Below are 14339 nucleotides of genomic sequence, written 5' to 3' on the forward strand. Positions count from 1 at the left end.
GTAGCTGGAGCCAGTCAGTCCCCATCGAAACTCGAATTGTGGAAGAAGAAACCGAACTGCCCTAACCTTTCTAAAGCTGCTCTTGAAAAAAAAAAAACCACATAGTCTCACGAAACCGCACGGCAAACCTTTTGGTGATAAAATACAACACGGGATGGTCATGTGCATTGCAAAGAAGCCGTGCCTCGCCTGAAACACGGCAGCTGAGTAGGCTAGGATGACACCAGCCTTCCTGCACTACGCAGGGCACACAGCCCTGCCTCCCGGCAGAGGCCCGGGCATCACTGGCGTTCAGCACGGGTGAGCCCCGTGCCTGCCCACGGGCAGCAGACGTAGCAACGTGCTCACGTGGGTGCCACGCTCTCAGAAAGCAGAGCTATGGAATGCGGCTCACGCCAGAAGGGAGCTGGTCCTTCCCCAGATAAAACGATGTCCCACAGACTCCTTTACAATAGTTTTTAGATTAATTAGAACTTGAATGGCAAATATGAGACACACGTGCACATTTCCAGATCTATCTATAAGCCCCCCCCCCATCGATTTAGCCCAACTTGATTGTCTGCTTAAAATTTGTGAACTATGGTTTTACTAAGGCATAATTTACGTACCATCAAATTCACCTCACCGGTTTACCATAGGTATCGTGTACTAGTCAACATTTTTTAGTGAATTTACAAAGTTACGCAAATGTCACTACGATCTAGTTCTACAACACACCCATCATAAGCCCATTTGCCACCAATCTCTGCCCTGACCCCGGCCCCAGGCAACCATCTGCTTCGGTCTCTACAAATTTGCCTCTTTGGGATGTTCACATAAATGGAATCATGTAATAGGTAGCCTTTCACATCTGGCTTCTTGTAGAGTGCGTTATACTTTAAAAGTTATCAAAGTCACTGGCTAAAACGACTGATGGAGAAGTTCTTTTGAAAGACCTGCCATCATGGGAACACGTCCCCTTTTTTCATGGAAGAAGGAAACGAAGCGAGGTGGGAAGAGCAGCAGGAGTGAGAAGCCGGGAGTTGCTGGCAGGTAGTTACCTGGGGCCACAGAAGCAGGAGCTCGGCCCCGACACTCTGCAGGTTGGCCTGGCTTCCCCTACACACACGCCTGTCTGAGACATTGTCTTTTGTTTTTGTTTTCAAGGGCAATTTGGACTCTCTGAAAATCAGAGTGTGGGACCTTGGTGCTGGTACGTTGCCAACAACCGTCTCAAAGTGGAGAGGGCACAAGCACGGGAAGAAGACCCTCGACCAGGACCCCAAGTATGAGCCCTCACGCCACCCAGAACCACCGTTGGAGAGCTCCGAAGGGCAGGAGCCACATTTGGGTCTGTTCCCATCTGTAACCCAGGCAACCAGCACAGTGCCTTGGCACACAGTGGGTACCACATTAATGCCTGTCAAACTAGCCAAGTAACTAATGGGGTACCATGGCGCTCTGGAAATAAGGACTGGCTGTCAGGGGTGATAGAAGAATACTTTGCCTAGAATCAAATCCAGATTTAAAGGGGAAAACACAACCTTGAATTTGTGTAACCAGGAGAATGTCTGTGTATGTCAGAAGAGGAAGTTAGCAAGCCATCAGGACAGAGGCTCTACCTCCACGGGCCCCTCATGAGTCAGCTACATGGGCTGCACCTGGGCAACAGGGGACCAGCTTTCATTTTCTAAAAGGAACACAGCACCAGGCCTGCAGCCTGGGGCGGAAGGCAGGGCGGGCCGAGGGGGACCAGCGTTCACGCCCTGCCGAGCGTCTGTGCGACAGCATTTCCAAACCCCACGGCCCATTTGCTCGGTGCCTGCAGTGCCACTAGGGCTCGCTCGTACCTGGGTCAGTGTTGACAACAACTTTGCTCTGAATGAGCTTGGAAGAGGAGAAGCCGATCTCCAACAGCCAAGGCCTGAGGTCCACGTAAGCGTCTTCGAGTTGCTGGAGCACGTAGATGAAGAACTCGGACACCTCCTCCCCCTTGCTCTGTACCAAGTCCAGGATTTTGCGGACCTGGTGGCAACACAGGCATGACAGTGTGAGCTGGCGCTAAGGGGGACGGGGCGGGGGGGGGGGGGCGGTCCCTCCACTGGAAGGCCCTCACGGCAGGGCTCTGAACACTTACGACAGCCTCAAGCCTGACCGTCCACCCCGCTGGTGCGAGATGTTATACACTGAAGGTCTAGAATCGGTGGAATGGGCCACCTTACCTAGACATAAATCTATACACGCATAAGAAACCGAGAGCCTCCATGAGCCTGATAATGAAGAGGCCGGACTCCCAGCTAGGGCCACGCCCACCCCTGGGATCCCCTCTGCCTCCTTTTCCCTCCTGACCTAACACTTCTGCTCTCTGGGAATGATGCCAAGGGGAGAACGTCACACAGCACCACACCGCGAGCGAATAACAGACCTCCACATAAGTCATATCTTACAAAAAAAAAAAGAGCTTTGTGTACTATTGAAACCGCAGGGGAAAAAATTACCCAAGCGTGCACTTTCCCCAGAAGCCATTCTGGTCTCTTCTGAGCCCAGCAGGATGGCGTCGCAAACAGGCTCTGTCACTCCTCTAAGCGGAAATCAGTTTAAGATCTTGCCCATCTCAGTTTTGAGGAGATGATACGAAGCCGGAGTGAAACTTAGGGCCGCTAAGACTTCCCTCAGCGGGCTGGGGGTGATTCCGCACTGTGGACCCAGCTTTGGGCGCGGCCAATCCCGAGCCAGAGTCCCACCAGCAGCGGGCAGCTCTGCGGAGTTTACAGGCCCTGAAGAAAATCACTGCTAGTGTTTTATGCTCAGTTTCTGTTTCCCTCCTACTGATTTAAAGTGAATCTTAAAATGGGTCGTTTGGGAACCAATGAACATAGCCATGAGGGCCAAGAGGTAAAGGAATCTGCTCTTGGCACGAACTCAGAGGTACAACACATAACCGTGTATAATACGCCTTAACCTCAAGCCTTTACGTTGTAAAACTGACCCCAATGGGCAATTCCACCCAATGTGCTAAGCTCCCAAGCGTTTCAACCGGGAGAAGCCCCTTCTGGCCACCAAGCCTCGCACCCTGCCAAGGCCAATCCCTGCCGCCACCAGCACCTTGTCAGGCTGAGTAGGGCAGGCGCCCACGATCTCCGCGTCCTCGTTCGAGAAGTAGTCATTCTTCAGCAGGTTGTCCACCAGACACTGCGTGTTGCGGATGTGAGTGACCAGAAGTTCACGGTTGATTTTCAACAACTTAACGTAGGAGTAGGACGCCGATGGGGTTATTTCCATCTCACTGCACAGCTGCTTTTCCATGGTTGAAGGTGCAAGCGGCTACTTCTTCCAAATTCATCTTGGGCCACATGTGTCTTCCTGGCAGACGGGCAGTCAGGAGCCAGGGCCCCTCCCGCTCAGTGCAGCCCCTGAAGTGACACATGAAATCACCAATGGAGCAAAGGCCAAGGGAAAGGTCCCTCCCTCCCTCTCTCCCTCCGGTCCTGGAATTTGTCTGCTCAGAGCGGGAGGGAGTCATGCTTAAGACGCTGGCCTGAGATTCAGTAAAGGAAAAAAAAAAAAATCATAATTTAATTGCCTCTGTTTGGGTTCCATGGCTAAGGTAGGTGACTAGAGGTACATAACTCCTTTTGGCGGTTTGTTTGTTTAGCAAAACTTTTAAATTATTACTCTTTTAAGTGTGTCTCAATCCTAGACTGGGATGGAGATGAAAAGATATGTCGTCTTCCATAAAATGGTTCGCTAGGTTTGGAGGTTCCCGCATACTCTAAGGGGGGGAAGGGCCCAGAACGGGGGGGGGGGCAGAGGAACTGTGGGGGCTGCCGAGGGAGGATCTGAACGGAAAACGGCCTGGGGAGAGAGGCAGCCAGCATGAAGTCTCCTGCGGGAGCCGGAGCCCAGGAACCTGGGGACAGCGACATCGCTGTCGTCACCGTCGTCATCGTCATCCTCGCCGTGCTGTGCTGTAGCCCTCCCCACAACCCTATTCCAGCTGTCCTTCCGTCTTTAGCAAAGTCTGCTGTGTATAGGCCCCTTGGGGAATGAAGGCGGAGCAATGCTATGCGAGGAGTGAGGCAGGGCTGGGGGCACGGGGGGGGGGGGGGGGGGGGCGGTTGGCAAGAGGGAGAACTGGCCCAGACTTCAGACTTCCAGGTGGTAGGTGACCAGGAGAGACCACCTCCCAGAAATGCTTGGGAACCTCATGCTCGTGCTAGACTTCCTGTCTAGGTCGGAACAGGGGCCCAAGCTACATGTGTATTAAAAAACAACTCGGGATCATCAAATTGCACTGATTTCTGTCTTAAAAGATCCCTCAGCCACGTCTGCGGTCATCCTTGTGAATATAAAATGGATCATAATCTTGGAAGGAGAAAAGCCTTGAAACTTAGTCCTTCACCTAGGGAGGAAAACCCACACATTTTAGAGAGATAATGTAAAAAAAAATTCACGGACTTCTACACACCGTCGACATCATTAATGTATGTTTCTTCACGTCTGTTAACATGCGAGTCCAGTGGTTCTTAAATTTATTTCCACCGAGTCACACACGAGTGTCCTGGTCTTTGACGCACTTCCATTGTTTCTGTTTTTGCCTGTTTCGGTTGCTAACCACTACGAGCCTCGCAGAGTCTCAGCGGGACCCCACCCAATCACTTTCCTTTTATAACCTGGGTGATCGAGCAGGAAATAGTACAACGGAGCATATTAGGTAATAGGAGGGCAAGAGGCCCTTAACCAAAAAGGATTTGAAGGGATGAAAACCCTTGGTTAGTTACTATTCTGCTAAAAATAAGCATATCTATTAGACATTAATACAGCCTTTTCTGTGGTGGTTAATTCTATGACCCGCTTTAGGACCCAGGGCCTTAGGAAATTCTTTCTTTTAAGGGGTTATCAGCTGATAGAGCTAAATTTAAATTAGTGGTTGACAATACCTTTTCAAGTTTCTGGCATCGTTCCCTGAAGTCAGTCAGACTACATGTCTTCCGTAAGCATATGTCTATGAACGAAAATATCTGGAAGAAGACATACGTTATGAAGAAAGAGATCACTTATAAACAGGGAATAAGGTACCAAGACTGGCATAGTACCTTTATTTGTAACGTGTTAACTTTTTACAGGAATATATACTTGCATAATTTAAAGCATAGCCAGCAAATACCATCTCTGGCAAAGCCACGACCTGCGAAACACATCATGGGCTTCTAAAATATTCTATTTATCACAGTCCTGGACAACAGGACTGTGATAAATAGAATATTTTAGAAGGAATTGATAATTGATATTTATTTATTGAATTTAGATGTAATAAGGTAAAATAAAGCCATCCTTCCCTGCCTCCCTCAAACAGGTACATGCTACATCAGAGATCATATTACCCAGGATTGCAAAACGTCAGTTAGAACAAGCTTCCGCAAACTGATGGTAAACCCCAGCATAATGTGACCACACATGTCCACAAAAATCAAGGATTGTAATGTGATTCTCCTCGAGAAAACTACTTCACTCTTGAGTAAGATTCGTTTTGGTGAATAGGACCCACAGCCTCCTCAGACCAGTTTTACCACAGTAAACACGACAGCACGATGTCTGTTCGTTTGTTCGTATGAGCCGCTTGGGTATTAGGGATAAAGCGATGACGGGAACGGCATGACTTCTTTCCTCTCAAGTTGCCCAACAACGAGGTGGGTGGACTAACCCGTCCCAACAGCTACTGAATAGGAAGCTAATACCGAGCATATTTTTATGCAATATTGATAGAGCTGCAGACAGAACGCACACAATGGGTCAGGTCGAACTGGTTCCTACTTTCTCTGCTGCGTAATCCATAAAAACATTAGCTCGATCTTGCTTCCAAGTTTCAGAAACTAAATAAACACAAGCCACCATTGCTTTTTGGGTCTGCACAGAACCTCATCTCTCATGGTTGGTTTTTTAATTTTATGGGTTTCCCCCCCCCCATTCATTTTTCATGCTTTGTTTTCAATTTTTTCACCTGGAAAACAAGCCCAGTCCTGTATGCCCCTACCATACCAGAAAACTACTAACAGCCCCTTCCTGAGAGAATTTAGCAGATGGATAAGGCTACAATTACTATTTGAAGCTTTTAACTCTATTAACACTCGTTTACGTTAAGAATCGGAAAGGCTTGAATTCCTCAGAATTTCAAAGCAGGTACAAACATCAGTCTGTCTCTCTCAAGACCACCTCCCGCTCTTTCTCTCCATCTCTCTATCTCCTTTTTTCCTTTTCTCTCTTGCGAAAGTACTACAAAGTTTGAACTCTAGATACAGATACTCCCAGCCTGACTATGAAGAAAGGAATGCAGCCACGGCTCGGGGCAGACGAGGGTGGAATGCAGACATCTCTCTCCGCTGCCTGGGCCTTCTGGGAAGCCACGTGTCGGGGTCTCCGCATGCCTCCGAACCCCGCATCTTCCTCTGGTCAAGACACCCTGTCGAGTGTGTGCAGAGCCAGCCCCTCCATAACCTGCCGAAGCCGTGGACTTCTGAAGTAGAACAGAATGTGCTCCAACATCCCCCTGAAGTCGAATAAAATGTTCTCCAACACCCCTACTTTAGAAATAAGGAAACTGAGGCCCTGCTCGATCGACTGGAATTAGAACCTGGTCTCTTGGCACTGACGCAAATGCTTCTTTTTTTTTTTTTTTTAACTTCAGGTTGGAGGAGCTCCGTCGGCTGCTGAGTCACCCCCTACCCCTACTCCCAGCAGGGACTGACACCTGTCAGACTGAGGAAAGGGTGGGGGCTCCCCTCGGCCCCTCTGTCCCTATGGGAACTCCCTCCTGTGGTACTTTACCCCCACTTCTCACAGAGGATGGCGTCCTTCCTTCCCTTCCCAACGATCGATGGTGGCAGTGGAGGGCAAAGAATCAGGCTACCTGGTCCCACGCACTAGCTGTGTGAGTTGGACACCATCACCCTTCAGTGTTCTTACCTGTGACATGCAGACGATCATAGCACCTCCCTCCTCGGGGCACTGTGAAGATTCGGTGAGCTGAAACCTATCGAACAGCCCTGGTCGCACTGGAAGCATGGATCATGATCAAGAAGGTGGTGCGGGCCAGGACTTTTGTCTGGTTGGTTCATCTTTGTGGCCTAGCACTTGACTATGAGGGACGGTGTCTGTCTGGTTAGTCACTGTATGTCCAGCATATAGAGGATGCTAGATAAGAAACTGTCAAAGGGATGAACCTGGCACAGGGCCCTATTTACAGCAGGTGCGTCATCAGCGCCCACTGAACGAATACGTGGGTTTCCAGAGTCTCTAGACTCCTTTAGGGAATGCCATTTGCTGAGTTTACCAGGGGATACGTTCCACTTTGCAGGCACCAGTATTTTTCCACTGTGCTAAGGCATTTACATCAGCTGTTCTCTTCACAAGTTTTACCAGAGCCCAGCTCTCAACTTCCAGAGCGCTGTCTATATGTTCTATACATTCTTTTGGGACAGAATCACCTACTGCTTTGTGACAATGCCCCAGCTAGCAAAAAACGAAGTTCCCAAACACCCTGCTTGATATTCCTCTGAATATCTTTCCTAATAAAGAAAACCAACAGAAGACAAAAGAGCCTTGAATCAGAAACCAGGGTCTGGAACTCAGTAAGTGGGATCAAGTGCTTACGTGGAAGAACGTGCCACAGAGCAGCAGGTCCGGAAGTCAGGGGACAGACATCTGGAGATGGCATTCAGGACTGACAAAGAAAGTGTCTGGGGCTTCGTAAATTAAAGGCGCTCCACGGGAATAAAATGTATTCGTCACTTCGGAGGCTTGTGTTGAAACTTGGCCTTGAGTAAATAAACACTCTGCTGATTGCTGGCCAAAGCACTTAGCGTGAGACTTTTATTCACCCCGCTTGAATGTGTAGCCACAGGCAGCAACTCTCTAGGACATAAAGCCACCCAGAAGCTCAGCCAGAGGGTACCTGGGATGTGTTGGGGCGACCCCAAGGGGCACTGAGAGGTTGAGAAGATGGCAAGTTTTCCCAAAAGGCGCACATCTGGGTCTGGACCACCTTAGAGCCCTCGCCCCGTCACAGGACTAGGACCTCCCAGCCAGCCAGGTCCACCTGACCTGCCGTTGCCTCTCACACTGCGACCTCATGACAATCTCACAGGGGTGAGGAGAAAGCAGGTAGTGTAGACAGCCCCTAAAGTCGGCCAGCAGGCACTGTGAGGTCCGGACCCCTCATGGCTTGGAGGTCTTTCTGTGACCTAAAAACTCCAAATAAAGAATGTTCCCCCCCCACCACCACCAAACTCTGTGCCTTTTAAGTGTATAAAATTTCCCCAGTAGATGAATAGGGCAAGGAACACAGCTCTTTGGGGCTAAACCCAGAGAGGGAACTGACTAGCATGAAAAAGTCCCACCCCCCTTCCTTTGGCCACGGGGTCCCCAGAATTTTTCACCTGTAGACCTTGACACTCTGACACTCACATTCCCAACCTGCCTCCACTCTGTGGGGCCTTTTGCCAGGAAGGATGGGAATCAGCCCACACTCATCCATCAAGGCTCCTGCTGAAGGATGCAGGCCCTTAGGAGGCCAGCACGCATTTACACACATCTGCCCCCCAAAACCAGGTGCTTGTCAGGCAGACCGGGCTCTGGATCCTGGTTCTCCCATCTTTTCCTTTCTTCTGAGCTCAGTTCCTTCATCTGAAAATTGAAACCATAATTTCTGTCTCCAGGATTGTTTTATACATTAAGACAAGGTTTATAAAGGTTAATAAATAGAGGTTGTTGATTAGCATTTTCCTGTAGATTACTAACAAAGAGAAAAAGCAGAGGAAGAAGGGCTCCTCGAGGCCTCCCACTTCCTTTACAATAGAATTCCAAGTCCTCCCCAGCCCAAGAGGCTCTGCTTGGCCCGAGCGTGGTTCATTCTTTAGCTCCCTCCGCATCCTGCTCAACACACCCACCGCTTCCTCGCCATTCAGCCTCCAAACCTGCTATTTCCTGCATCCCCAAGAATTAGTTAAAAAGGCTCATTTGTGCAGAGGCATAGCCCAGACTCCCCGAACCCTGGTGCAGATTTGCTGTTGTGTTGTTTTCACGGAAAGCGCACACCGCAATTTATAACTGTATTTATTTGTGTGTTTCCTGTCCCTTCTTCCTCCAGCAGCCGGCAAACTCCATTCTGCCAAGGCCAGGTCTGTTTCATTCACTACTATACCCCAACACTTAATAAGACTCCTGGCACCAGTACCATCTTCTGATAACATTTGTTGAATCAGCGTGATAAAGAATTAAAGCCCCAAAGAGCCAGGAGGAACCGGGAGCTACAGATAGCTTTCTAATTGCCTTCATTCCGCACCAGGCTGGAGGGCCACCGAAGCACCTCACACCCGCAGGAAAGCCAGAAAAACAGTGGCCACCTCGGTCAGTCTGAAAAGCCAAAGCAACCAGAATTCACTCATTGGAGAATTTGCCTTTCTGGGCCCAGAGCTCCACTGGCTCATGCCTCTTGGAAGATGGTCACAGCTCCGTAAGAGGCAAACACTACCGGGATCTAAAGAAGAGGGGAGATGAGTATGGAATTTTTTAAAAGGTAGTGAGTATACTTGGGACAGGCCACTGCACCCATGATGGGATGTTAAGTCCTTTTGTGTCCGCCTGAGCCCCATCCTGGGAACCACCAGGACCAGTTTCCGTCTTCCCAATTACCCTGCACACTTGTCTGAATGAAGGTATGTTTTATGATACCCAGGCTAATGATCTCAGTGCATTCCGATGACATTTATCTTAAAATAAACATCATAACCCACAACGTTAGTCAATACTAGTATCACAGTTCCCCCACCCTGCCCCATCCCATGGATATTATGTCATCCAGTGTAAGCAATGGTTGAGGTTTAAAAGTTGCAAATCTGGGGCAGAGTTGGGGGAGTCCCGCTTACACTTCATAAACAGGCAGTTCTTTGGAAGCTGGGGCCCCGTACGCAGAGCCCTGTATGCAGAGAGCATGTGCGCATCTGCCGGTCACGGAAAGTGAGCACAGAGTGCGGGGCACTTGTCACTGGTTCAGCGGTTAGGAACTGGGTTCTTGCTTCACATCCTGAGTGCGGCACTTACTGCCTCCTCTGAGCGAGTTGTTTAATTTCATTGAATCTCACTTGTCGCATCTGTAAAATGGGGGGATTGCTAACTACTGCATTGGATTGTTGGGAAGATTAAATGAGCAACGAAAAAAAAGAAAAAAAGAAAAAAGAAAAAAGGCCCAAATCTAAAGCCTTAGAGCAGCGTTGCACACAGTAAATCATACAAGCATTTGCTGTGATCACTGAGGGTCTACCAGATGTACCGTCGTTAAAGTTCATTTAATCAAACCTCAAACCAATCCTTCCAGATAGGTAGAATTATCCCACTTTACAGATATAAAATGAAGGTTCATGAGGGCTAAGTACCTTATTCAAAGCCACACAGCTAGGCGATGGCAAAACCAACACTCGAACCCACGTAATCATCATAATCATTATTATCCTAACGATTACCACTTACTGAAAGCCAGGCGGTGTGCTAAGCACTTTACATTGATCATCTCATCAAATACTCAAAACCACCTGTAAGGAAAGACTTACATAACTATTTTACAAAGGAGGACACAAGGTTGGACAGCCTAACTCTGTTGGCTGAGGTCACAAAATAAGTTAAGGAATACAGCGGTGGCTTGATCCCAGTTCTGACACCAAATCCCATCATTTCTTCCATTAAAGTCCTGCCTGTCTGGTACTTGTTAGAGATTTTGTATCTCTACTTGAAATTATCCATGTGCCTGAATTGATATTAAATGTAAAACACTGGCCTTGTTAAATGGAGTCCAAGAATGGCTCTCTCCATTGAAAGGACTCATCCCCTTGTCCTGCATTGTAAGGGGTTAAGATATCCCCAAATAAAAGCCTAGTTTTCCATTCAGTTCTTTCTAGAAAGTTTGGTTTGGGGGTCAGCGACAGCAATTGGGGAATGTGAAAAAAAAAATCAGAGGAGGTTTTGGGAATTAGAACAACACAAATATTTGCTCAAGTAAATTATCACCTGCTCACAGTTCTTCTACCATGTCAGGATTTTCCTTAGCAATACATGACCACCCTACCTAGTTACACGTGGCCATGAAAATAGCTACCAGATCACTACATCTTTTCCACCTCTAACCTGTATGGTGGTGATAACACATAGAAGTGCAAGGGATAGCAATGTCCTGAAATCAAGATATCACTGTGGTGACTTTATATTTTATTAAAATATTAGCCTACCAAAATCTGGTGCTAATCTGGAACTCACTTTGCCATTACCTGGGCCATCGTGTTGACCTATTAGCCCTTCAAACTATAATTTTCTATAGTTTAGAGGGAAATGACTATTCAGCAAAACAAATTTCAAACTGGCCACTAACTAGAGGTAGCCTATTGATTTTAATGAAGTATAACTCGAAATTGCCTTGCTGGCTTTAAAGAAGCGCATCCCTTTTTAGGGTATTCTGCCCATCAGAGGACCAAGGTCCTCTCACATAACAGCATCCCCAGCCCGGCTGGCTCAATGGCTCCGGAGGCTGGAAGGATGGCAAAGGGTGAGGGTGGTGGCAACTCTGCACCCTAATCTCTGCCCACAGTTTGGTCTACGACAGTCCTAGATAAAACACAGGAATCGGAATTCAAGCCAGAAGGTCTTACTTTGACAAACCTCCTAGCATTGAGTAAAAACCACCAATTAATTGAAACAACAGTGACTACTCACTTCTGAACACAAAGGTCAAGTTTGGGGGAAACAAAAAAAAAGGAAGGAAGGAAGGAAGGAAGGAAGGAAGGAAGGAAGGAAGGAAGAAGATTTACCCTCAATGAGCATTAGATGTACCAAAGAGTTTTCCTCAAAATAAGTTTAGACTTTCTGGATTAATCAAAGGAGGACCCTGGTGTGAGATGCTACTGAATTCACCAAGAAGACAAACAAAAACGGGACTTCCAGAAACTTGTGAAATATCCATAGCTCCTGCATGACAAAAATCAGCGCAGGTAAAAATTTAGCTTTTCTAATTTCATCTTGCCTAAAATCCCCCAGAAAGAAGAATCATAAAAGAAACTAGTAACTTAAAGCGGAAATCCTTGGTTTGCATCTTACATTTTGAAGAAATATTGAACTCTTTCATTTGAATTAAAAGAGACCAGAATTTGCTATTCTTGTTTAATTAAATATCAGTGATTGCGCAAACACTTGATCTGATACCTACCTTATGTCGCTGTTTAGATTTCTAATATCTAAACAGTGCTGCTGTTACTATCAAAATGATCGTCAATGACACAGAGTGGGTACTAGGGTGAAAGATTCGACTGGGTTGCTGGCGTTGACGGCTGCAGGATGTGGGCCCCCCTCCTCCTCAAATTCCTGACTGCGCTTGGTCATCGAAGTAGAATTCCTTGTTCCCAGGCCAAGAGTCAGGGGCAAGGACATGGCTTGAGGATGCTGCCAGTGGGGCAGCCATGTGTGTGCCCACATCGATCCCTCAGTCCCGCTCCACAGACGGCCCAGCTTCCTCAGGGGCCCGTTTTCTTTTATCGAGAAATGTGTTCCCGTCATATGGAGTAAAACTATATTCCAGAGCCGTTAATGAGCCCTCTGGCTGGGGGAGAAGCTGGCAGCCTGAGATTCTAGACCTCACAGCGCCCAGAGCCTGGAGAGGGACTGAACCGCAGAGCCTTCCCCAGAGCAGGGCAGGAGGAGAGCAGGGCAGGAGGAGAGCAGGGAAACAGTGTTTCCAGGGGGACCATTTTTGGACAAACACTCTCCCTCATTGTGGCCATACTAAATAAACAACTATCCGACACCAATCCCCGCTACTGTGCCTATTAACTACCACTGACAGAGCACCCGCCATGTGCCACCTGCCCTTCAGGAGATTAAGACACGTTATCTCACTTAATTATATTAGCCCCAGGAGAGAGTTACAAGCTTTACCCCCATTTTACAGGTAAGAAAACAGGGGCTCAGAGATGTCGTATAACTTGCCCACGGTCGCATGTCATGACAGACTCTCATTTTGGCCTCCCAAGCTTGAATTTATTTCTCCATTCCACAAAAATAAAACTTACATCTCAGGCCCTTTGGAAGCCCACTGTTCTACCTCTCCGCTGTTTGTTTTAAGTCCACCTTTCTTACCTGCCCTGCATACTGGGTAGAAGTCTGTCCAGAGGCCCCGCTTGGTGGGATGACAGCTATCTGCCCCAGCATCTACCCAAGGGTGAGAACGGATCCATCCTGTACAGTTCTAATACCCATGGTAGAGTTATGGTTGCCTGGACAGGTAAATCTTAGATTTGCTTTTAGAAGGGGGAACAAACCGGACCCTGTGGCAAGCACACTCTGCTTCATCCTTAGAGCAGAAAACCCAGAAGTTGTCAAGCCCATGGCTTGACTGATGCTCCCATCTTATTTCAAAGGCCAACAATGGAGGCATTTCCCAGAATGCAGAGCCCAAAGGGCCTCTCCTCTGGCTTTCCTTCTGTGTTTCGCATTATGCCGAAAGACTGAAGTTCTTTTGAACACGCTATTCAGACGCCCCTGCCAAGCATGGTCTCACGCCCCTTCTTTGGGGTGCAGGAAGCTGGGGGGAAGTCTGCTGCAGGTCCCCAGGACCATGCCGGACCCTGGAGGCCGCAGCATCGTTGGCAGGCTGGACTCCACCCGGTCGCCCGCCTGTCTTGCCACCTTCTCTTGGCAGCCACGCTTGGGTCACTGGTCCCCAGCCCTGGCTTAGCACTGGAATCACCGGGGGGGGGGTGTGGACGCTTCATGGTGGCTGGGTCCCACCCCCAGGCCTGCGGATGGACTCGGTCCGCGGTGCGGCCTGGGCAACTGGATTTTAAAATTGTCCCAGGTGATTCCGAGGTGCAGGCAGGATCGAGAAGCGCTGCCCAGACCCCCGTGGGGTAACCGATTCCGCTGACGCCGAGGTTCGCGCCCCTGACCTTTCGGGGCACTGCTCAAACCCCCGCGTTCGTCCTCCGCGCCCCACGCGGGGTCCCGCCTCCCGGCGCCTCCCCGCTCGCGGTGCCCAGGACCGCGGGAAACTGCTGCCGGCCGCGCGCGCGCCCCGCCGGGGCCCCGGGACTTACCTGGCCGCCAGGTTCGCGGACCTCGGAGCAGCGCGGAGCCCGAGCCCGAGCGAGGCGCGGGCAGCGGAGCGAGCGGCAGGGCGGGAGGCGCCGCCGGGTCGGCCCGGAACGGGAACTGGGGGTGGCAGCGGCGGCCGCGCCCCCTCTGGCCGGCTGCGCGGCGGGGCCGAGGCCGCGCGGGGGCGGGAAGCGCGGGCGGCGCGGAGCGCGGGGCGCGGGCGGCCTGGCGCA

General features: G+C 49.5%; 1 protein-coding gene and 1 long non-coding RNA gene across 7 annotated transcripts in view; one reads left to right on the forward strand and one right to left on the reverse strand.

The window, feature by feature from the left end:
- NOD1 (nucleotide binding oligomerization domain containing 1) overlaps nt 1-14263 on the reverse strand; it is a 35088-nt gene extending 20825 nt beyond the window's left edge. For 3 of the 6 annotated variants that reach the window (XR_004953950.1, XM_036230442.1, XM_036230441.1), the window contains exons 1-4: nt 14109-14262; nt 4920-5000; nt 3085-3392; nt 1830-2004 (exon numbers count right to left, since the gene is read on the reverse strand). Coding sequence is in view for 4 of the 6 variants with exons in the window: in XM_036230442.1 (XP_036086335.1) it covers nt 1830-2004; nt 3085-3285 (376 nt within the window). In the remaining 2 variants the exon portion in view is untranslated. The other 3 variants (XM_016123830.2, XM_016123827.2, XM_016123834.2) reach the window with 3 other exon arrangements.
- Nucleotides 3328-7830, forward strand: LOC118610714. The gene is made up of 2 exons (XR_004953961.1): nt 3328-3586; nt 6665-7830. It is a non-coding gene; the product is annotated as an uncharacterized LOC118610714 (long non-coding RNA).
- Nucleotides 14264-14339: the final 76 nt, after the last annotated feature.

This window comes from Rousettus aegyptiacus, unplaced genomic scaffold (genome assembly GCF_014176215.1).
Source record: "Rousettus aegyptiacus isolate mRouAeg1 unplaced genomic scaffold, mRouAeg1.p scaffold_m13_p_13, whole genome shotgun sequence".
NCBI classification, from domain to species: Eukaryota; Metazoa; Chordata; class Mammalia; order Chiroptera; family Pteropodidae; genus Rousettus; species Rousettus aegyptiacus.